Below are 22,631 nucleotides of genomic sequence, written 5' to 3'. Positions count from 1 at the left end.
TTCATGTCCTTTTTGTCTCATTCTCGCCCCAACGACATTCCAGCAAAAGTGAAATTTTTCACTCTCCCCAGCAGTTTCATTATTTCGAGTTTCAACTGTGTAAGACGAAATTCGCACTGTCATGCAGCCACGCCTAAAGGAAGAATTTGTGTATAAGGCAGAGGGTGACTTCACGGCTAAGCATTCTGGCAACAGGGTGTCTACCAAGTTGACATTTCCAAATTCCCCGAGTTTCCCAGGTTTACTCGGAGTGCCTTTGCAAAATTCCTTGTGTGACATAGAACTTTGTTTTATGCGAAGACGGGCTGACATCATGTCACTAAATGCTGTCACTCTCTAGTAAGCATGTTAAAAAAGAAAGCGATTTAATCCAGTTTGAATAGTAAGAAGTAGTGCTTATTTTATTCAAAAACGAAACAAAACAGAGGGGTTAGTAAAATGTCTTTAAAAAATAATGGTAAATCCCATTGCAAATCGAGTCAAGCATTCTAAAACAAAAAACAAAAAGTAGATGCATACAGGAGCAAATATTTTCGGATATGACCTATCTCTATCAACTGATAGCAAGCTCATGCCTGGTATGAGGCCCGAACTTCGTCACAAGTGAGAGTCTCTCAACAGCTGGTAAGCCAACCTCAACTATCCTGACATACTCTCAGCCCGTGCACAATGCCTCAGTGTTGAAGAAGAACGTAAACTTTATTTTTCAAATCAATGAGATTCGAGTCCGGCTTCTTTTTTTAGTGAGTCTGGGCACTCGACGGGCACGCGGTTCCGATACCTTGTCTCAATGCGGCTTCCTCGGCTCGCTGGACGGCCCAGAGTTGTGCTGTCAAGTTTGAGCTGAGCAGTGCGGTCTTCCAGCGCGAGCGGAGTCTGGCTGTGGAAGAGACGGAGGAGTCGGCACTGCCTGACTTGTTTGTTAAGTCCTGACGGAGCTAGGCCGAATGTCGAAGGAGCTAGGTCTACTGCTGCTGCGGTGGTAGCTACGGCCGCCAGCGGATTTGCGTGCGAGAGCACCAGTTCGAGGCGGCGAGACAATCAAAGTGGCAGTGGTTTTGATTAATGCCGTTCCGAACCTGTGATCCCGGCAAAAAGTCCAGAAAATCGGATGGCGAAGGGTTCTCATGCTAGAAATTTCAGACATTCTTATACATCAACTCTACAGGGTATGTGGTGGTACCGTGAAGCCGTCCAAGTTATCAGGCATGTCCGAAAAATTGCGCATCCGGAAAACCGGTCATTGACTACAAGGTTCATCCAGGCCGACAGATCAGATTGAAATGATCAAGCAACGCAGACAAAGGGAACAGTATCGGGCCTTTTTTACTTGATTTGATTCGATATTTGATTTAGAATTCAGTATTTGCACACTCCCAGTAATATTGTTAGCAAAAACAGAAACATCAAAAATTTTCTATGGAAGATAATGCAATTCGGTTCTGTAAGCCGAGTTACCTGAAGAGGTGGACATTACTTGCACAACCAACTGCAGTAAGATGTTATCTAATTAAATAAGTTCCACTAATTACCTATTTGATTATACAAATTAGGGCAGATGCATCCAATTGCAATATTAAAGCCAAACAATAATGAAATCAAGTCTATTTAGCAGAAATCCTGCACTTGGCATCGGTTCTGACAAATAAATCTTCGAAATCTGTGACAAATAGCACCTGTGCCCCAGTTCAGACTTGGCATTGTTGCATTTTTCGGCAGCGTCAAGTGCAACAAAAGGTAAGCAGATTCCCATGTTACAGACGAATCTCGTTAATTCGAACACACTTAATTTGAGCTTCCGGTTTGTTTGAACTGACACTGTGGTCTCGTCAAAGTTATGTGCATTCCAATGGGCGAAAATGCTCGGTGATTGGAATGCGCAAGCATTTGCGACGTTAATTTGAACACACCGCGATCCGACAATGTTCTCAGCAGCGCGCCAAATCATCATGTGGCAGACCAGCATTGCTCTTACCCCGCCATAGAGGAAAAGCTTAGGAGAGACCCCCCCAACACCGCACGCAAAGAATAATAATAATAATAAAAAAAACAGCTGAAACTTCACCCTTTCGCAAATGGCAAGGTCACTGTTTCTGCGCCATGCCGCAATGTCCCAGCCGCACTAGCAGCAAAATGCGCACCGCAGGAGGGATCGGTACCGTGCCAATGTTTTGCGGCTTGCCACAGCAATAAGCGGGCCGCGAGTGGAGTCGACCAATCAGAGTGCCCTCTACAGTGACGTAAGTGCGGGGAACTGGTGTCGTGCAGACCCATCCGACCGCTCTATCTGTACTCGCGCCTGGTTCAGCCGGGCCGCTTATTTCACAATATCGTCTGCTCGCATCAGCTCTCGCTCACACTTGTTTTGGTTGGCTTGGTTTGGTCTCGTTCGTGCTTGTTTCTCTATAATGACGGGTCTAAACCAAGACTTCTCGATGAAAAGGTTGTTGGAGACAGTGCACCATATCCAATTCTGTACGACAAGAGAGACCCTGAATACAAAAGTGTGAAGGCAACACCCAGTACCTCATTCTCCTTGTCTTTTGAACGCGGTGACGCCGCAACGGAAGGGAGCGCACCAACATGATTACGATCAGTGGAAACAACTTCACCATCTTGATAAGACATGACTCACGTTCAGAACACGGGATGAAAAGAAAAGCACACGAGTATGCAGAGGGAAGCAGCAGCAATCCCAGTCCGGCCTCGGCAACTCTGGTGCTTCGGTGGCTGCCATAGGTGGCAGAGGTAATTAGCGCAATCCACCAAGCTGGCAGGAAAGCAACTGCTTCCCTCCTGCCCTCCCTCGTAACTCCCTAACCTTCGATGGTCTGTGCGTGCGCGCCTCCGCCCTAGCGCCGCCAGCCTCGCCGGCCCTGCACCTGCTTGCTCCTTGAAGTTTCGTTTTCTGCCACTATCGGGAAACGAGCGTTGGCCAGTGTGCGCAGTTTCGTGGTCCTCACTCGCAGTGCGCTTGCGCGCCGCAATATTTCACGACTCGCACCGTTAGTGCATCGTGCTATGGGCCACGAATACGTCAAGCACAAGTCCTTCTTTTAATTCAAACTTCTTTTAATTCGAACAAATTTTCAGGCCCCTTTGAGTTTGAATAATCGAGATTCGACTGTATTTTGGGATCACGTCCTAATAATTCTTGCACGGTGGTTAGGATTCAAAAATGGGACATCAAAGAAATTATATGCCAACCAGATGACCATCAGCTGCAATAGCCAAACACATCACTGGCAGGGAACAAAATGTGCGGCTCACCGCTGCCCTTATGTGCGTGATATAGGCGCACCAGCAATTCTAATTCGTCACATCCCATAGGAACATTCCTTGTGCACTGATGACTACAGTAAACAATGGTCCCATTTGTCTTGCTTTTGTTTCTTTGCTAGTCTGAGTCCTTTCTTTTATTTTTGCTTGTAGATGTGCGGCACTACAGCTATCCGATACTCCAAGGTGGTGTCAAAGTTGCGACACTGCAAGAGGTCACGTGACTGGCAGTGTGCAGGCACCTCTCGCAGCCCAATTCTCTAAAAAAAATGTTGACTACCGCACTCTAGAATAGCGCAATTTTCAGAGCCTAAACTGCACATTTTGTTTGACTATTTCATCACTTGAAGAAATGCCTGAGGACCATGAAAAGAAATAATTAAAAATAGAAAATTGACCAAATTGACTATTCTTGTACGTCCCCATGAAACCAGACTTTCTACCATGCGATTGATGGTCGACAGCTTAGAAAACTCCTGCTTACAATGTGGATAGTGGCTCTGCTTGACCCAGATGGCGGCGACGGGAACGATGACAGTCGAAACAGTCTCGTCATCCAAGGAGGCACACTCGTCGAAGGCCCGCTTCCGCGTCCTCCGGCGAATCACCAGCGGCTTATCCTTCCCCAGCACTTCCTCCATTGGGTCGTGTAGCCTCTTGATAACTATAAATGGCTGTGCTGGATGTTGCTGCTGCTGTTGCTGATGTTTCCATGGCAAGAAAAATGAAGAAATAAAATTTGTGTTAGAATTTTAGCATAACAGCTATATTTAAATCAACTCTAGCATGATGCAAATTGTAAATGTAGTCGTTTAGAAAGTTGCAACTGACGTGAAAATTGCCTCATCATATGCAAGATTCATTACAGGCACCACACACAAATATAATTTAAGAAAAGTGGAATCATGTGCTTTCAAGAGAATTGCAAACATGATTTTAATGGTCTGTTGGCAGTTTGATGTGCCAACACATGGCATGTGAAAAACACTACAAACACATGTTGCACTGTTAAAATGCAACTGTTTGATTGATGCGATCACACAGAATTGGCAAGTTGGCTGACAGGTTGCACTCTAGCCAAGTCAAGCCGTTGCAAAAAGCACAGATGCACGCCCAAGATGGGCTGTTTCAAGTTGCTATGCATTTGGCAATTTTTGCTAGCAGACAGGGGCGTAGCCGGGAGAGGAGAGCAAGGGGGGAGGGGGGAACACGGGGCATGTGCCTTCACGACATGTTGTTGTTCAACAGCATGGTGCAGTTCCCATGGCTCTCCCGACAAAACAAATCCGGATGGCAAGTACGAGAGCTCTTTTCATTCCTGAAGGTGCTGAAACTTATGGCATCCTAAAGAAACTCCCTTCAATAACCTGCAGCTTGCCTCACTGTCACAAGCTACGTGGCCCCCATGCTTTTGAGAAATATTGTACATACTCAATACTCGATGTTCACACTGCAAAACAATGGTAACCCCTTTGCTTCATGCAGATGTGTTTAAAGGCCTGAGCCACCACTACCTCGTGCTTGACGCGTTCCTCCTTGATGCGCTTGGCGAGGCTTGACTGCCGGACCGGAGGCACAGGCACCGTGGATGTCTCCTCCACATCTGGCTTGGCTGGGCACTCCTCGAAGGCCCCGATGTCCCCACAGAAGGGCACCATTTCAGCATCCTCTGACATCGGCAGCGGAGAAGCTGGGCAAGGTACAACAGCAGCAACAAATCAATGAAGATGCTTCATCCTTGAGATGTCCCCCAAATAATGTCCCAATATCCCTGCAACGCTTTGACAAATACAGAATAATCTCGCAAATTTGAACTCCATGAGGACCGGAAATTCGTTTGAGCAAGACAGAGTTCGAAAAAGCCCCTTTAAATATAGCGCTCGAAAAATTGTGCGGTACAGCGGGCGAAAACAAGAAGGCCACTGGGCTTGCTTTGAAGACTTGTCTTTCCTCGATCAGTGCACGAGACAACAATGTGCCGGAACAAGCTTAGGTTCCGTGTAGGGTCCAAGCACAGTAATACAGTAAAACTTCAGTTAAACCGTACGCACCTTAAACTGTAGTTTCGTCACAAAAGTAGTAAAGTCAAATCTCCGACTCGGCGGCCATTGAACATAATGTGTTTTATATCCGCATAAACCATACCAGCTTTCTGCGCACGTATCGGTTAACAAGTGGTGTTTCCCCTTTTCATCGCGCAAACATGGAGGTGCACCGTCTCCATCGGGCGACCTGGCAGAACAACAAGCCTCGGAGATCAGAACAATGGCCTCCACACGCCCTGTGCATTTGCGCGTGAAGCCGCATCAATATCAACATCATTTCGGCAATGTGCTAGAGTGCATTGTGGCGTCGTGCAAGCGAGGAAGGACTCATGTCATGCCGAAGCTCTGATAGAAAAGACGCCGGATGCTCAGTATAGAAAAAATTTGGACATTGTTCGTGCTATCGAACGTGACACGAAGAAGTTGGTGCTGGCACGCGACAGGGATCTGCTGTTGACTGCGGTGTGTGGCATTTGGAATGCAAGGAAGTTACTCAGCAGCGCTGCTGCGACCGCAAAGAGATGTTGGCTACGAGGTTCGACTTTTCGCCATCGTTGCCTCTGTTGTTGCCAAAGTGTCGGCTAGCGATAGTGATGAGGACAACACGGAAAGCGACAGCATGGGCGATTCAGGCCCAACAGTGGCAGAAGCTGCGCGTTACGTCAGCCTCATGAATGCAATCGTCGCGACGAGAACAGCACCCCACAATGAAAAAGGCACCCTGCGACTTCTGCAGCACTGCCGTGTGCGTGCACGGAGAATACTTAACGCCAACGAGGGATCTGCCATGCGAGTGTTTGCCGAGAAGAGGGGGCTGGCTGAAAAGCTGCCTTGCAGCTTCAATAAGTTTGAGGCTGCTGTCGTCGCTGCTAAGCCGCTGCGGCATCAAACGAAAATAACACTTTTGTTGCGCGAAATGAATAAATACTGAATGTTTTTTTTCCCTTTCCTCGCACTCTCTCCGAGTTCCGTTTTTGACAGGTAAGTGGTCGATCTCATGCTATTTCGGTTAGACAGTACTACCGTTTAGTGCATACTTTTTCCGAGTTCCGGCCAACTATGGTTTAACGAGGTTTCCCTGTATACAGTGCAGTCCACTTATAACGATATCGAGAAAAACAAAGGATATGATCGTTATAACCGATGATCGCTATATCTGGACTGCAGTTATTAAAAAAATAACGCTGAACGTAGCTTTGCAGCTCCGAACTCAAATTCACCACTTGCTCTAAAGAATAGATGATGTAGAAAGTAGGCTGTGAAAAACAAACTTTATTTCTAGCGCCAATGATCGTGCCAAGCTTAACGTTAAGCGCGCCGAAATAGTCCGAAATCTGCACTTGCTTTAGCGGCAGCTTCAGCTTCACAATTGCGGTGTGCATGGATTCCAGCTGCTGCGCGAACACTGGCGGCAATCCTTTAGCATGCATAAAATCAATTAACGAGTCGATCGACAACAGTGCACTTTGCGTGGACATCGAGGTCGGGGTCAAGGAGCCACTGTCAATCTCGTTGTCACTGCCGGTGCTGCCGTCGCCACCGTCGCCAAACTTTGCCGTCTGTCGAGACAGCACATCTTCAGCGATCGGTGACCTCATTGCAGAACAAGGCAGCGTTGTCTGCAGTCAAAAACTCCTCCATCGACACACCACCTGTGTCAGCAGTAGGAACGAGCTCCCAGAGCTCGGTTATTTCGGTGGCTTCCACCGTGTGGGTTCAGTGGGTTGGGGAAGTTCGTCCCGACGCAAAAAGCCCCCCTTCTTGAAGCAATTGTTTTCAAGATGGTTGATATCGTCGACTGGGCGAGCTCATAGTTCCTCACGAGGGCGCTTACTTTGAAGCCGCGCCGAGAGTCTTGCAAAATATCCATCTTCGTGTCAAGCAACACAGCTTTGCACTTTGTTGGCGCCATCTTTGAACTGGGTTGCACTGTTCGCTGCACGTTGCTTCGGTGGCTTCAGCCTGCTATCGCACTCGCTGAAAGGGAGAGAGACTGAGTGAGGGACGGGCGCTACCGCGCCGTTTTGCTTGTCGCTTTTTTTTTTTCTTTCTCTCTCTTTCGGAGCGACTGCGCCGATGCGCACGAAGCAGCTAGTGCCATCTTGTGGCGCGCTTCGCCAACTCAGGTACTCTCCGGTGTGCGGGCGGGGCGGGACGCGCTGCGCGGTAATGGTGGCAGATACGAACTTGCGGAGGTGAACATCGCCTCGTCTCGACGTCGTTCGTTTCAGGGAACTAAGCAACACAAATGTTATGATTATCTGGCACGGAAAACGCCGTCCAGACAGCAAAATTTTGATCGTTATATCCAATATGCGGTGAATAACCTATCGTTATAAATGTTTTTTTTTCCCATAGACCTAATGCATAAAATGACACTTTCATGTCGACCCATCGTTATAACCGATATATCGTTATATGTGGTATCGTTATAAGTGGACTGCACTGTATTACAGCTTCTCTCGAAGCGAATATCGAATAGCGTAATATTTAAAACTATGTATTTGAACATTCAAATATTCACACACTATAGATAAGCTTAAAACAGCTAAAGTAGGCAAAGAATGCTGATGGCATTGAAATTGCCTGCAGCTAAAAATCAGACTTGAAAGCAAAACCATTTTTGCTGCACCGGCAACAGCCTACTATCAGAGCCAATGGCTTCACCATTGTCATCACAAAATGACGAAAGAACATGTTTATGTGGAGGCTGCTAATGAAAATGCGCTGCTTTCATTATGAAAGTTCATCGTAATGAGAAGCTATCCACAAGCTAAGCCAGCTAAACCAAGTTGTATCACATGTATTTCGCATTCCAGAGGCTTGCACAGGGGCATACCAGCTGAATGAATTGGCCAAGTGATTAGTTGAGGTGCAGAATATTGTTCCGTTAGCTATGCTTGTGGAATGACTCGAAAAATGGGAAATAAGCAGAACAGACTGCACGAAGGAAAACACGTGATGGGCCAAAAAAGCAACAGAGAGCTGTCCGACAGTAGGTATGAATAAAGCCACATTCTGTGCCGACAAATCCTCCATATTTCATTTTCTTTTCTTCCTTCCAAATTTTCTTCCTCTCTCCTGATCACAAAAGTCGGTGGCACAGTACTTTCCGTGTTGTAAAAATCAGATGCCTGTTAGACTCAGGGGCGCATTAGAATCGAGCAACTACAATTTTTAAATGGCAGTAAAAAGAAAAGAGAGAGAGAAAAAAACAAGGAAAAGCTGGCAATCTAGTTTAAAAGGGCCAATGGCTAGAATCATGCAAAGCATACCTGGTCCGCAATCATCGGCCATGTCCAAAGGCGTGCCCATCGATGACATAGCAGGCGAAGCGGAGCGGTCAGGATCCCGACAGCACTCTTGCTGCTGCTGATCCTGGGACTCGGCCATTTCATGCACACCGGTGTACAGCCGATAGTCAACTCGGTAACCCACCACGTCGTTCTTGAGGCTGCACACGCAGAGAATACGTGGTCATTGTTGATTGGACTTCGCATCCAGAAGCTTCATGGTGGGCTATAAGCAATGCCACAGTGGATGGCTCCAAATTAACTTTGAGTGCCAGCCAAGGTGGCTTTAACCTAAATCTAAGTACTGTCGCCGACTGATGATTCAAGCTCGGTCGAGACAGTTCAAAAGTCAGAATACCGGACGTTTCAGAATATATTTATTCCATGAGTGGCTAAAAAGATTGTAACACACTGCTGCACTCACATACACTTGCATGTGATCTGTTGCCAGTATTTTGACCACTGTCATGCGGTCACTAAAGATAGACCTAAGTTATAACCAAAGCATGCACCAAATTTTCATTGGTTGGCAATGAAAACTTGAGCAGAGGCTGACTGCACTCTGACATCTAAGTGATCACATGCTTTTTTCCAACAGTCACTGCACAGAACTTTCCTCGATTTATTGCGGCCCACATCAGTGCCAACATCGAGCGTGGAGTTGGTGCCGTTTGATGAGCTATAAAAATTTGTAACAGGAGAAAATGAAGGCACACAAAACCATGTCACTATTTAACTCATAAAAGAACAAATGCTTGATGCATATAACATGAACAAGAAACAGCAAATGCAGCCTTTGCAACTTAGCTGCTTGACTTGGCTTTTCCTGAGGTTTGGATGCTGTCGGTGGCCTCTGGATCGACTAGGCTTCCTGTTTTTTAGTTTCGAAGAGGCACCACCGATGTATCAGAACAAGAACATTGCTCTTTCTGCTTGTCTCGTCAGCAGAATAAGCATTTGGTTTGTAGGTATGTTTGCAAATCACCGAACAGCTTACTGTAATCAGTCCGAAATTTTGGTTGCCCTCTAACCTATGTGGGATTAATGTCAGTGCCACGAAGCTGTCTGAATTGTTGATCACGTCAAAATATTCAGCTGGTGACTCCACACATAGGTCGGCAAAATAAACAGAACTCACCCAGACTCATTCGTAAAATAAATTTCTTACACTCAGACCCAGATTCACCAAAATTGTAATCATCTGGGCTTAGCCTGACTCCTGGGTAAGTCTGATTGAGCCTGAGTGAGTTAGCTCATGAATGAGTTTGCTGACTTATGAATACAAAAAAAAGGCCTGCATAGGTATTTTTGCATATTGGCACCATCTAACATGGAGGCAGTAATCACACCAGTGACACCAGCATAATGCCACAGCCATCGCATTGGGTAGAAAACAAGTGGTGTAGCCCTCGAGATCCTGCAAACCCTTCTTGAATATGGTAAGCGAACCAGCCTACTTGTTCTATGCTGAGAATGTCCTAATCACTGGCCTAGCATAGCACTGAAAATCAGCATTAGTGGACAACTTCGTTCTTCCATCTGAAATTCCTACTACCATACGAGCCACATGATCACATAAATCAATAACAAATTACTATTGGCCACTTTCACTACAGTGTTGTAAATGAGCAGGGCAGTGGAAGTAGGCTACAACAAATTGAGTGAGAAAGACGATTTGCATACTTTGAAGGGCACAAGAGAAATACTTAGAAATACAACTACAGTCAAGGACCAATTTTCCAGACGGCTGATTTTTCAGACATGCCTGATAATTTATGTGCCTTCGCGGCACCTAATGCTAATGTATAAGGACATCTGAAACTTTAGATGTTGAAACCACTTGCTGTCTGTTTTTCAAACGTTTTGTCACGACCACAGATCCGAAATGGCATTAGATGAAGCAACGACTGCTGCCATTTGGCATTCACTATCGTGACTGTGGCGATTTGAGCCCTTGAGGGCAGTTAAAGGCATGCATTCATTTTTTTCGGACGGTCCTGATTTTTCAGATGCTTTCCCAGTCCCTAGGGAGTTTGAAAAATTCAACATTAGAGAGTTTCAGTTTAGGGGACGCAAGCGGCTTGCGTACACAAGAACTAGGGGCAACGGTACACTGTACATGCGCAGACCACTACATCTACTTGCGTCCTTGGGTTGTTGGGGCGGCCGAAAACATAGCTGCCCCTAAGAGGCGTCACGTTACCCACGTGACTCTCGCAGTACACGAGAACTTACGAGAAGCGAGACAAGCCGAGACAAGCTGCCCATCCCGCCACAGAGAAGGAGAACATGGCATGCAGGGGGCTCCAAATAAATAAAACATAAACCACAACGGATTATGCTGCACGAGATGCCTAACTACAGTTTACCAAACGTATGTTTGGATGGGTTCGGCTCGGCCTCAGTCGTAACGTAGGCGCATAGATAATCTTATATTTTGCCTAATGTCGACAGACATCGTTTTTGTATATATTAACTGCTCTTAATAAAAATAGTTTAATGCACATTACTTCATACGCTTGATTTCATATTAAAAAAAGAAAAGATAATGCAGCAACGATCAGACACTGGCGCTGCGAGCGCATGCGGCCTCAGTGCGGCTTGCATTTGGGGTTGTTAACATATAAGGTGTCTCTGCTTGCGTACGCAAACACACCCAAGCACTAGAAGCCCCAACGCCTTGCGTCCCCTAAACTAAAACTCTCCATTGACTGCAATTGATTCGTGGACAATGACGCTCACATTGCAAATCCATGTCTTACTGTGCAGTGCATAAAACTGGGCTACTATGTAACAAGAGAAAATTATTTATCATGATTAAGCCTAAAAGGCACAATTTAGCTCAATTTTCAATGTGACGAAGCTTTCTAGCTATGCATACAACTTCACTAAATTCAGGTTCAGTAACATTTGCAATTGAACATGGCTCCAAATTATCCACTCACTCAAAGAGCTTGGTCTCCTTTTCCGTGTCAAAGACAACCATGGCCAGAGGTCTCCGGCGTTGCCTCCTGAACTGATTCCGCTGCGCCGCGGCCTGGTTCCGCGCTGCTTGCCTTGGGGTCGGCAGGTCATCCAAGCTGTCCGCAAGCTCCATGTCTTCGTGCATCATAAACTGCTGCTCTCCACAATGAAAAAAAAAAAAAAATCAATAACACGTGCTGTGAGCTCAGAGCCCAATTCACAAAGCGCAACAAACACAATTTTTTTCGCGTGCTGTCAATATCCCTGAGTAAATACACATCAGGGCCAACTTGCATGAATAAGGCTGTCCAACTAGTGTTATTCGATCCTAATGCACACACTTCCTGGAGAAAGTTCTTCAAAACGACACAGACATCAGATTCAAGTAATAAACCAAAAGTGCGTACCGACAAGCTAGCGTCACTGTCAAACATTTCTGTAACCATACTCAACAGCAACATGCAACAGTGACGATGGCTGATGCTCGGTCCTCACTGCCCTGGATGTAATAAATTTTCCTTTTTCCATACGAGAACACGTACAGATTTCCATTGCTTTCTCTCTTGCCATGAAAAACTGGTGAAAGAAATCAGTTTTTTTTTTTTTTTCAACGCGACGGCGCATGCGCCCTGCCCTGGCGGATTGGTCATGAAACGTTTTGGCACGGTCGCACGCGCAGCCCGATCACAGAAACTCCCCCCGAAAAAAAAAAAAGAAGCACACACGAACGCCTGTGCCCCATACCGCGCTGAAGCTGCACCGGTAACTTTACGTCAGCGCGGTACCAAAAGCACGAGTGCAACTCCACGTTCAAAACAGAAAGTGACCAGAGCTTCGTCCGGACTGCACCATGAACCACGTAGTAGCCGCCTTTCAAGCACTACACAGCTGACGGTGTCTTCTTGGCCATCGGGCCCCCTCTTGATAGTGGTGGCAGCGCGGGACCGGCTTCCCGTACTCGGTAACACTGGCCCGATACGAGACCGACAAAACGTCGACGCCGAATATTGGCCGACTATTCAGCACAGTATTTCGCTGACGCCATTTTATCACACTAGGTCGACGAGCGTGCGTCTCAGTGCGATGGGCTTTCGTGCAAACGGCACCGACAAAATCGGCGTACCAACCGTCGTTCGACCAAACCGCGCGCGATCCACCATCCAAACCGACAACGCGAAAGCCGCAGCGCCCTCATTTGTATATATTATTACGCAACAATATGATTAATTGCGCTCAACATGAGCCGAAACATGCTTTCGAAGTTGAAGTGCCCAAACTTCAGCCCCCTCATGCTGTGCACAGGATGTTTGAGACTGGTGACCCTGTTCGGCGAAAGGTTAGGCACAGCGGAACCGTCAGGGTAGTGCACCATCAGCTACCGGCAGACAAAACTGCTACCGAACGAAACTGCGATACTGCTCCAGAGTGCGCCTGTATCGGCCGCACGGTTAGCACAACAGTGCGCTCAGGCCTTTTTACCCTGTAGTGGACGAGTGCTACATACATAACTAATCACCATCCACAAGACGCAAGAAAGACGTACGCTCGTCTTCGTTTCGTCAACGGCGCTGGCACGAGAAAGATACCAAGATATATGCGCGCATGGTAGCGAAGCTGCCATTAGAAGTGTGCGCCGTGTCGGTTTCGACCGGCACCGGCATGGTGGTCATTTCTAGTCGGCGGCGTGGTCAACCCTAGCCGGGTATAATAGCCGAAGCATGCGAGGGAAGCCGACGATCCCGGTTATCTCGCCCGCGCGAAAGGGACGAATGTGAAGAGGAAGAGCGCCGTCTTCTCTCTCACGCGCGAGGCACCCAGCCTTGCGGGGCGCCGGGGGGAGGGACGGGCGTTCTCTCCGGCTGCAACTGCGCATGTGACTGCTGCACGCGGTCGCCCGGCCGTATCTTGAGAGCGATCTGCGTTGGGGGCAGAGTCTAGGCACGTCGGCAGCTCGTAGCTTTGCACGCGCTGTGTCCTCGGCGCTCTCTTTGCATTGAAGCAATAGACAGCACGAATGTCATTTTGCTCGCTGCTGCTGCCACGTTTCCTCACGCCAGCATTTTGACAGCGAGTGTCCGCAGTCATCATGCGTGATGTGTTCATGTGTGCTGTGCGCGCTGGCACGATGCTTATTAATTAGTTAGCAAGCGAATGTTTACAAATTCATACGGCCGATAAATGTAGTAGCCTTACTTCGTTTGGCTGCCTGCTAATTGCTATCGCAATCAATGTTTTGCATTTCGGGCGAAACTGCGCCTTTTCCTTAAATGGCGCGCCAATCACGCCGAGAAACAACATTGGTGGCGTGCCTCTAGCTCCCATAGAGGCCCATATGGCCTGCACAGGGAGGTTAAAAACTGCAAAGCTTTTTTTTTAACCTCCTTGGTCCTGCAATGGCAGCATGGTTGGATGGATGGATAAGACTGAATCCTCTAAATCAGCCAGCGGCTCATGCCACAAAGCCCTTGACTACTGATATATTTTGGACGTAGTGGAGGGCGAAATTTCCCTCTTGCCTTGATTTTACCCACCAATCAGATAACCTCTGTTTGGTCATTTCTACCTGCTTAAAGTCTATTTTGCCTCCACTGTCCATAAACCCTAATGCTTTGAAAAAAGCAGCCCTGTTGCTTTGAACTGTAGGAAGAAGCCCTTTACAGGAAAGTACCAGGTGCTCAATAGTTTCCTCCTCCTTTCTACACGCATCACATAACAAGTATATACTTTGGTATTTGACTCAGTACATCTTAGTCCTGGCTTCAAACAACAAAGAGCTTCCTCTAGAATTATCGTAGATGGTATTTTCCCAGCGCTGGTTTCGTCTGCATCCCCATTTTCCACAGACCCCTCTCTGTTTCTTTAACCCTTTTCTTAACCGATGATTCTTGGTTTGCCCCCCTGCTACTATCAAAACATTTGCTTGACAATTTTTTTGTTCGATTCCTCCATTTTGTGTGAACGTCCCTCATGCACAAATAACTGAAAGATTTCCTAGCGCACCGCTTTTTCCCCATTTCTCGCAATTGCTCCTGAAATTCTGTCTTGCTGCTAGCTTCTCTGCCTTCAAATGATAGTCATCCCATGCCACCCTGTACCCCTTGATTTGGTGTGCTTCCGTCTGCGCCCAAAGCAAGCCTACCTACCCCACGTTGCTTAATTTCCAACCTTGCTTGAACCTCTGATCTTATGCACAGGACCACATTGCCGAAAGTCAGACTAGGAACTATCACCCCTTTCCAAATCCCTCTCACCACTTTGTATCTATTGTAATTCCACAGTGCCTTATTTTTAATCACAGCTGTATTCCTGCTAGCTTTAGTCGTTACATATTTCTCATGTTCCATTAGGTAGTCAGCCCCATTGTTTATCCACACACAAATATTTATACTTATCCACTGACTACAGCATAACCTGCTGTATCCTATACTCGCCACTCTGATTACCATGAAAAATCATGACTGCCGATTTTGGTTACTAAACTTCAAACCTAATCGATCTCCTTCTTTACCGCAGATGTCCATCAATCCCTGCAAATCTTCCTTGTTCTCAGCCATTAATACTATATCATCCATGTACATCAGTCCTGGTAATGACTGCTCAATCCATTCTCCTTTGCTTGAAAAAAGAAAGGCTGAAGCCAAGCCCGCTCCTCTCTAATTTGGTCTCTAATCTTTGTAGGTACAAAATGAACAACAAAGTTGACAGAAGGCACCCTTGCCTAAGCCCACGCTGTGTCTCTAGAGGCTCAGATGCCGCTCTTTCCCATTTTATAAGCACCTTGTGCCTTTTCTATTTCGATACACTGCATAAGTGAGAACAGACTGTCCTCTAGGCTCCTTTGTTTCCGGAACCCATTTTGCAGTTCCACCAGCACCGCTTCACCCTCCACACATGCCTACAGTCTGTCCTTTATAATCTGCATCACCACCCTGTAAACCACTGAGTCATTGTTATGGGACAGTAGCTGTTTATTTATGTCAGCTTTGTCCCCCTTGCTAATCCTGCTTAGTCTCCACCCATCGGGGGCCTTTAGTGTCCACTATCATTTTGCTCACTACCTCTCACAATGTTTGCTTATACTTTGGGCTTGCAGAGGCACAACAGCGCCATATACATTTTGTGGGGCCAACTTCTTGGTGGAAAAAAATTATGTTTGCCATTCAAGGCTTGTTGCGCCAAGTTTTCTACTGTGCCAGCTCACATCGCCTATCAACATTACATTGAAATCATTCACAAAGACAACACTTTAACCTTCACTAACACAGCACACATGTCACCTGTAGTTCTTTTCTGGTACTAAAGACCTAGCTAAAACATATTTAGTGAAAAGGCAGCTAAAAAATTAAGTTACTGATCAAATCTGATGAGGTTAATACTACGTATATATATTGACATTACTTTTTATGGCTACACATAAGAGAGTTTTGACGACATAAAAGTGTTAGATACCGTAATACAATCTCATCATATCAGCACACATCACCACGAGCAAGCTTCAGAAAGCCTGCAAAGTTTCATAGTCATAATAATTCATGGATGCAAGTAAACAGCCTGCAACTTCACATTTCTCTATTCTAATGACATTGTCTGTACTTTTTCGAATGTTTCCATTGGTGGCACATTGTATGCGTAATTTTGATAAACTAGTGTTTTGCGCCACAAGGTGTAGGCACACTTCAATTGCATGACTATTAAAGCCCCTCAATGATTAAAAGCAGTTCCATCCTTTGAACTTTCCCGCCGCCGTGCGAGTTCTCTGCCTTTCTCACTTACCCATACCTTTCGCTGTCCGTCTCCCCTTTCCTATTGACTACCACCATCACAAGACAGCGCCCGCTTTCGAAAGTCTCTCCGGCACCATTTCTGTTGCAAATGAATGAATATGCACCGTAGTGTACATAGCATGTTGTTTATATGGTGACAGGACCTTCCGTCGCGAGTGCTTTGTTAAGAACAGCGCACGTACTTGGCACTGTTGCTACTTGTCGCCATGAATTTCCGCAATCGCTTCAGTGAAGGAAAAAAGGTTTTTATGCTGCCGTCCAGCAAGCATGTGTGGAGCGAAGATATGGATGCACTGGATTGGTGACACAAACCTCAACGGGCTGCCGTCCGTGCGCTTTTGTAAGCTACATAGGAGGCTCACAAATAATAAAGTGCAACCGAGGTATTTATTCCCAAGCTTTTACACTGCGCAATGCTACTGCGGACGTCATGCACTACTCCGTTGTGCACCATGTCGATGCAGTTTTTCTTCCCTATCTATAGTGTGCATTTTATATATATACATATATAAAATGGAGTGATACTTAAAGACTAAAATCTGCCTTTTAACAGCAAAGCTGTGTACGCTTTAGTTCCGCTGTGGAGCTTTAGCGTAAAACTCAGCCCAGCTGTGCATCAGCTCACGTTGCCTAGCAACCACCTGCGAGAGCACCGAGTCACAAAGCCTCCTCGCATCCCACGCACGTAGGGCGGAGTCATGATGTCACAGGCGAGAAAAAGCTCAGAACAGCCGGCGCGGCGACATGCCTCTCGCCTCCTCTACCCCCTGCGTACGTGCTGCTGCCATGGGAAGACCGAAGAAAGTCCGCACGCCTGAAGAAGCGACTGGAAGAGCGCCCAGAAAGAGCACCGTACTGCTAAGTGAGAAGCGATGCGTCGCCGCCAAGCTGATCCGGAACACTACGCTGAAGCTGCAGCTAAGAAGTGACACCGAGCCGAGGATCCCGAGTTTCAGTTCAGGGAACACGAGAGTCAGCGCCTGAATGCTCAACGTCACCGAGGAAGCGATCCTGGCCTGCGACTGCTCGAAAACTTCCAGCGTCCAGCTCGCCAAGACAACAACTTAGCAAAACCTAGCATAGCCTCGCAAAACCTATGAACAACTTAGGCACATTCTTTTTAAGCATGTGTTTTAGCCGTGAAAAAATATACAGAGTCAAGTAAACTGTTATAATACTCAAGAAACAAATCAGACTCACACGCAATGATACTTTAGCAAAAAAAAAAAGTTCAGGTTTGAAAATTCTGTGGGGAACGCTGCTCGTTTGATCAAAATTTACCATCTTTTTACTGAGCTTTTCCATTAATGTTTGTCCGTGACAAATCAGTTTCAGGGAATATGATGTTTAATTTATGTAGCACATTTTTAGTGTTTTGTTGAATGTTTAGGACCATTTTTCGGATAATGAATTTGAGCCTTTGATGGCATCGCGAGAGTTCTTTACAGACAACATTACTGTAGTAATGGTGTGTTCCTTGCTTAACTACTTCGTGAACATAACTTCAACACCCGCAAACTCAGCACTAAGGTCTTCAAAACAACACCTGCATTCTGAGGAAATAATTGGACGGTACAAGTAAGTGTACAAAGTTGTTCAGACAATGTTGGTGTAAATCACGCTCTGGCACTTACATGTGAACTCCATTCATAATCTGGCTAACCAATATAGGGTGCCCCTTTCATTCTGAGGTAAATGAAATAAATAAATAAATAAATAATGTAGCACGTCAGTGCAAGCGTGCGTAAACATCACCGAATGCTCCAAGGTTTTCAGCCAGAGTGCACATCCAGTGCCAACGCAATAAATTTTAATGTTTATTGTAAGGCATTAAGCAAAGCCATCATACTCAAATGGCTGATGTGGTTTTCAGTCACCACTTAATGGCGCAGCTGTATAACCTAGCAGTTAAAGTCACTGATGCTCAAAACAGATTTGTAGCTTCTATTTCTGATGAACACATTGGGCATCCATGCTTCAGAGCTACTTGCGACGATTCGCAAACCAAACTCAGTGTAAACCCATGCAAAGAAACACAAACACGCGTGCCCATGCTATCCCTATCGTGGCTCCAAAGCATGCATAGTTTTACATGTTCCCCCCTAAAATTTTGTTCGTGCCCTATTTTCTTCTTACCAGATTAAAATAAGGCTCACGGATGCAATTTCAGCGCAACAGGAAATAAACAGGAGCTAAAACAAGTGTCAAACTAAAATGTTATCACCCCGCTCGCATTAAAGGGTCCCCTAAATTGTTCGGACAAATTTTGTACACGTGTAAGGGTGCAGCTACAACATTCAAGCCACCATTTAATTGAAGCGTCTCATATTAAGAGAGCTATGGACGATTACAAGTTATCCTCCTCCCTAGCCATGCTTTCTTTCTCTGCCTTCACTGGCTCCGAGTCATGATGTGACATTGTGTCGTCTATTCTGGTTGTCTTGGAGCCAGCACGCGAAGCCTCTCCAACCTCTCCACTGGCTGCCTGGCCGTTAATCCCTAGAGAGAGCTATCCAAGCAGCATGCGTTGCGAGCAGTCTGACGCAATGCCAATCATGTCCAGTATTGCGGTAACCAGAGGTGAGCTGGGCATTTTGACGGATTGGTGGAGGCGTGAACTAAAGCCCCCTCCAAACTAAAGTGCAGGAGCTTTAGCGTAGATGTACGTGAGCGGCCTGATCGGCCTGCACAGCCCGCCCGACTGGTGGCGCAGAGCTTAACCAGCCAAACAAGTCGCTAATATTGCTATAACCAAGTGTGAAATATAGACAACATGTTCAAGATTACGCTCCTTCCCAAAATTTACATCAGCTGCAAAGTAGAATACACTTGGTTACTACTATATTAGCTCTGTGTTTGGTTGAGCTCTGTGCCACCAGGTGGCTACACCATGCATGCTGTTCACATTTGCGTCTCCGCCCATCCCTTAAAACGGCCAGTCGACTTGCACTTGCGTTTACCCGAATATCGGACATGCTAAACTTTATTGTGGTGGTAATCCGTCGGTGTGTAGTTACGACTGCAAACGCGTAGATGTTGGCGCTGATCACATACAGACTGCCCGACACACTGCAGCCAGTCTGCTCGCATGTTAGCTTGCAGAGGGACACAACGCCGCAGCTTGATATCTTGCCAATCGCTAGATTTGCAGCCCACAGTGCAACTAGGGGAGATCCATGGTACTCGTGAAAAGAAAGCTAGAGAACAACCCTGACCCTGCAGCTCGCATCAACACAGAGAACGCTGTAACACAAGCAGATGACACATGCTGTGTGCCACCAGTGCTTGAGTGCAGTGATAAATTGTCCTTGAGTAATCTCTTTCTGTTACTTATCTTTATAGAAACAAATTAACCAACACTCCCACTACTATGAGCATTTGTTCACCATAAGGTTGGAAAAATTATCAATGATGTGCCCTGGGCAGCCAATCGGATAGCTCGCCTTACTGAAGTCATATGGCCACCACGAATCACTTGGTGTGGGGCGGTTAAAAACTCAGGGGACCAGCGTGCTGCGATCGGTAGTGGCATACATTTTTAAAACCTTGTAATAAATTACATGCTTTACCCAGAGCACTTAGATGCATCAGTTGATGATCACAAAGACCTACCTTAACGACTCGGCACATTTGCACAACACCGTCAAAATCGTTTCAGGGTCCCTTTAACGCATGGCGTCATCTGCCACACTTGAACGGACAAAGGGGCGCCACCACCGAGGGGCGAGAGTGCACAAGGAGAAACGAGCATGAAGCCATAGAGGACAGCGGAGATGGTGCTACATTTAATCATTGAGGGGCTTTAATGACCATAATTGATGTCGCTACTAATTGGTTTGGAACTGCATTTCAGCCTCGCCTTCGTGACTATGTTAACTGACCTTGAAGATACACCCGCATTTTCGTGACACATGCACATGCGTGAGTTGCAAGAAAGAAATGTGGAGACTGCACCTAGGTCACGGAGTAAGACATTTAGGAGGTGAAACTCCCGTCAGCGCGAGCGAGCGCTGGCGATCAGATAAGGTCACAATTGTTGTATGCGCCGACGGGGCCGTATACAGTGACGGCGCCATGCGGCGCGTCGTAGAAGCCACAGCTAAAACAAAAAAATGCAGCGCCCGGGGAGGCTGCTCCAGCGCGCTCTCAACGGTGGTAATTTCTTTCCAGGCCGCCAGCACGATAACGGCTCCGCGGGCTTGTGACCTTTTCTGGTCGCTGCAAACAGCGGAGTTTCCTCTCTTAAATGTTTCTTGCTCCGTGACCTAGGTACTCCGGTTGTGGACACGTTTTCATCCATTTGTACTGAGCCGAGCTGCGCTGCCAACACCTGTTGGCATTGTGTTGGCTGGCACACACGACCGCGGATAAAAACCATGCTCGTGACTAGGTAATCAGTCGTTCAAATAGGTGCTCAAACATTACTTTTCTTTGTTTTTTAATGCGCATTATTATATCATTTTCCCCTTTCACTTTTGCAGTAGTTTTTTCACCTATGCCTCACCACCAGGCCCGACCTGGGGGGTTCCTGCCAAGGGGAACAAAATGAAGCGCGAGGGTGGAGGCTTAAATAGATGTCACTTTAGCAGCCGCAGACCAATACACAATGAAACGTTATTACAATTGTTACTTAGCTATGTTTCACCAGCAGAATTGACATGCAGGGCTCCTGCCAAGAGGAACGAAGCAACCCGGTGCGAAGAGCGGGTAATGGGGACACACGCCTGCCCAAAGTGTAGGTAAAATAAGAAGCCCTACTATGGTCCCTAGATAAAAAAGCTTCCGAGGTAGCAACACTCATTGTTCTTTGCGCCGCCATGCTCACTCGTGCGCTTACTCTCTCTCTCTCTCTATATATATATATATATATATATATATTTTTTTTTCATTCACATCTGTGATTGGTGCATTGCTTGGACGTGATGTCCTAAATGGCTAGAGGTGAAATTTAATATTTCGCTGAAGGTTCCAGACTAGTCTGCACGCGCCAATGATCTGGTTGGATTTTTGCCGGAAGAAAAAGGGGTAGTCATAGCCGAGACTTAGGACAGTGTTTTAGAGCAACCTTTTTAGACATAATTTTGTTTTAGAGTGCAACATGGCAACATGGCAGCTGCATAAAAAAGGCACACAGTGCTGTACCATGTTGTATCAGAAGCTCCGTTGCAGCTCTGGGGAAGCTACCAGCGCCTCAGTCAATGAGCAAGGCAAACAGATCAAAATGTTTTAATTTGCTCTTTTGTTGCCGGCTGCCGACGTCTGTAGCATCTGAAGGGTCCACAGCATCTGTTGTTGCGCGACAGTACGCAAATGTGGCTTATGAGTAGACATGCGAATTATATTCACCTTGACGTACTAGTTCTGCGGAAACCCGCAAGGTGGAGAGAACTAATTAAATACAGGTAAAATGAGACATCCACCCAATCGTAGCAATCGCTACAAAGGAAACCTATGCGGGTTCCTCGAAAGAAAAGCCTGCCAGCTGAATAAAAATTAATCCTGGTCCGGGACTCGAATGCGGGACCACCGCCTCTCCGGGGCAGCCACTCTACCATCTGAGCTAACCAGGCAGCTAGCAGATGACAGGGCAAAAGTGAACTTATCAACAACTCGAAGCAAAGGCTCGCAAGCACTTGTGTTTCAATACTTTGCAGCCTTGGCTCTGCTAAACGTTGCTTATGATACAGAGTATAGTTCACTCAAGACAATTGGTTTTCTTTTTTAAGAACGAAGAGGGAAATGCAGCCCACAGCGGAGCCCTGAAACTGTTGTATGACCAGGCAGTTTCTCCTCTCAATAAATGCCTGGAGTGTTGCTTGCTTTCCCATAAAAGCTGCCCTGCTATGCGTTGCAAGGCACCACCGCAGGATAGGGCTCGCCACTGCCCTGCCTGAAGTCACGTGACCACCGTCGGTGCAGTGACAGGCATCGCCTATGAGATTGTAGGTGCGGCATCGCGGCAGCTTTTTACAAGTGGCTGCCAAGAGAGGTGCTGGCCACCGATACCAGACAAGCAACCCATACATACACACAAGCGTTGAGCAAAGGCGGCACAGCTCTTGCATATCTGCGCCACTGACAATGTGAAAATAAGCCGTGGGCGCAGATACACAAATCAACAGGCGACAGCCCCGGCACCCTTCCAAAACGTTTCCAGGGCCATGGGCAGCAGAGGAAAATTAAAAAGGCGGATTAGAGGGGCATTTATCATTTCTTGAACTATGAAAAAAAGTCGCAGTTTTGCCCGAAAGGCAAAGATTGCGGTA

General features: G+C 46.7%; 1 protein-coding gene and 1 pseudogene across 2 annotated transcripts in view; both read right to left on the bottom strand.

Annotated features, from left to right (window-relative positions):
• Positions 1–22,631, bottom strand: part of LOC142579761 (condensin-2 complex subunit H2-like) — a 99,669-nt gene that overhangs the window by 50,283 nt on the left and 26,755 nt on the right. For both annotated transcript variants that reach the window (XM_075690311.1, XM_075690312.1), the window contains exons 7-10: positions 11,563–11,735; positions 8,600–8,778; positions 4,794–4,969; positions 3,764–3,980 (exon numbers count right to left, since the gene is read on the bottom strand). In XM_075690311.1, coding sequence (XP_075546426.1) covers positions 3,764–3,980; positions 4,794–4,969; positions 8,600–8,778; positions 11,563–11,735 — 745 coding nt within the window. The remainder of the gene's footprint in view (positions 1–3,763; positions 3,981–4,793; positions 4,970–8,599; positions 8,779–11,562; positions 11,736–22,631) is intronic.
• LOC142577656 (uncharacterized) lies at positions 14,031–15,052 on the bottom strand (annotated as a pseudogene).

The sequence above is a fragment of the Dermacentor variabilis genome, chromosome 4 (assembly GCF_050947875.1).
Source record: "Dermacentor variabilis isolate Ectoservices chromosome 4, ASM5094787v1, whole genome shotgun sequence".
Taxonomy (NCBI): Eukaryota; Metazoa; Arthropoda; class Arachnida; order Ixodida; family Ixodidae; genus Dermacentor; species Dermacentor variabilis.
Note: the sequence above shows the minus strand (reverse complement) of the source record. Positions and strands in the feature narration are given on the sequence as shown.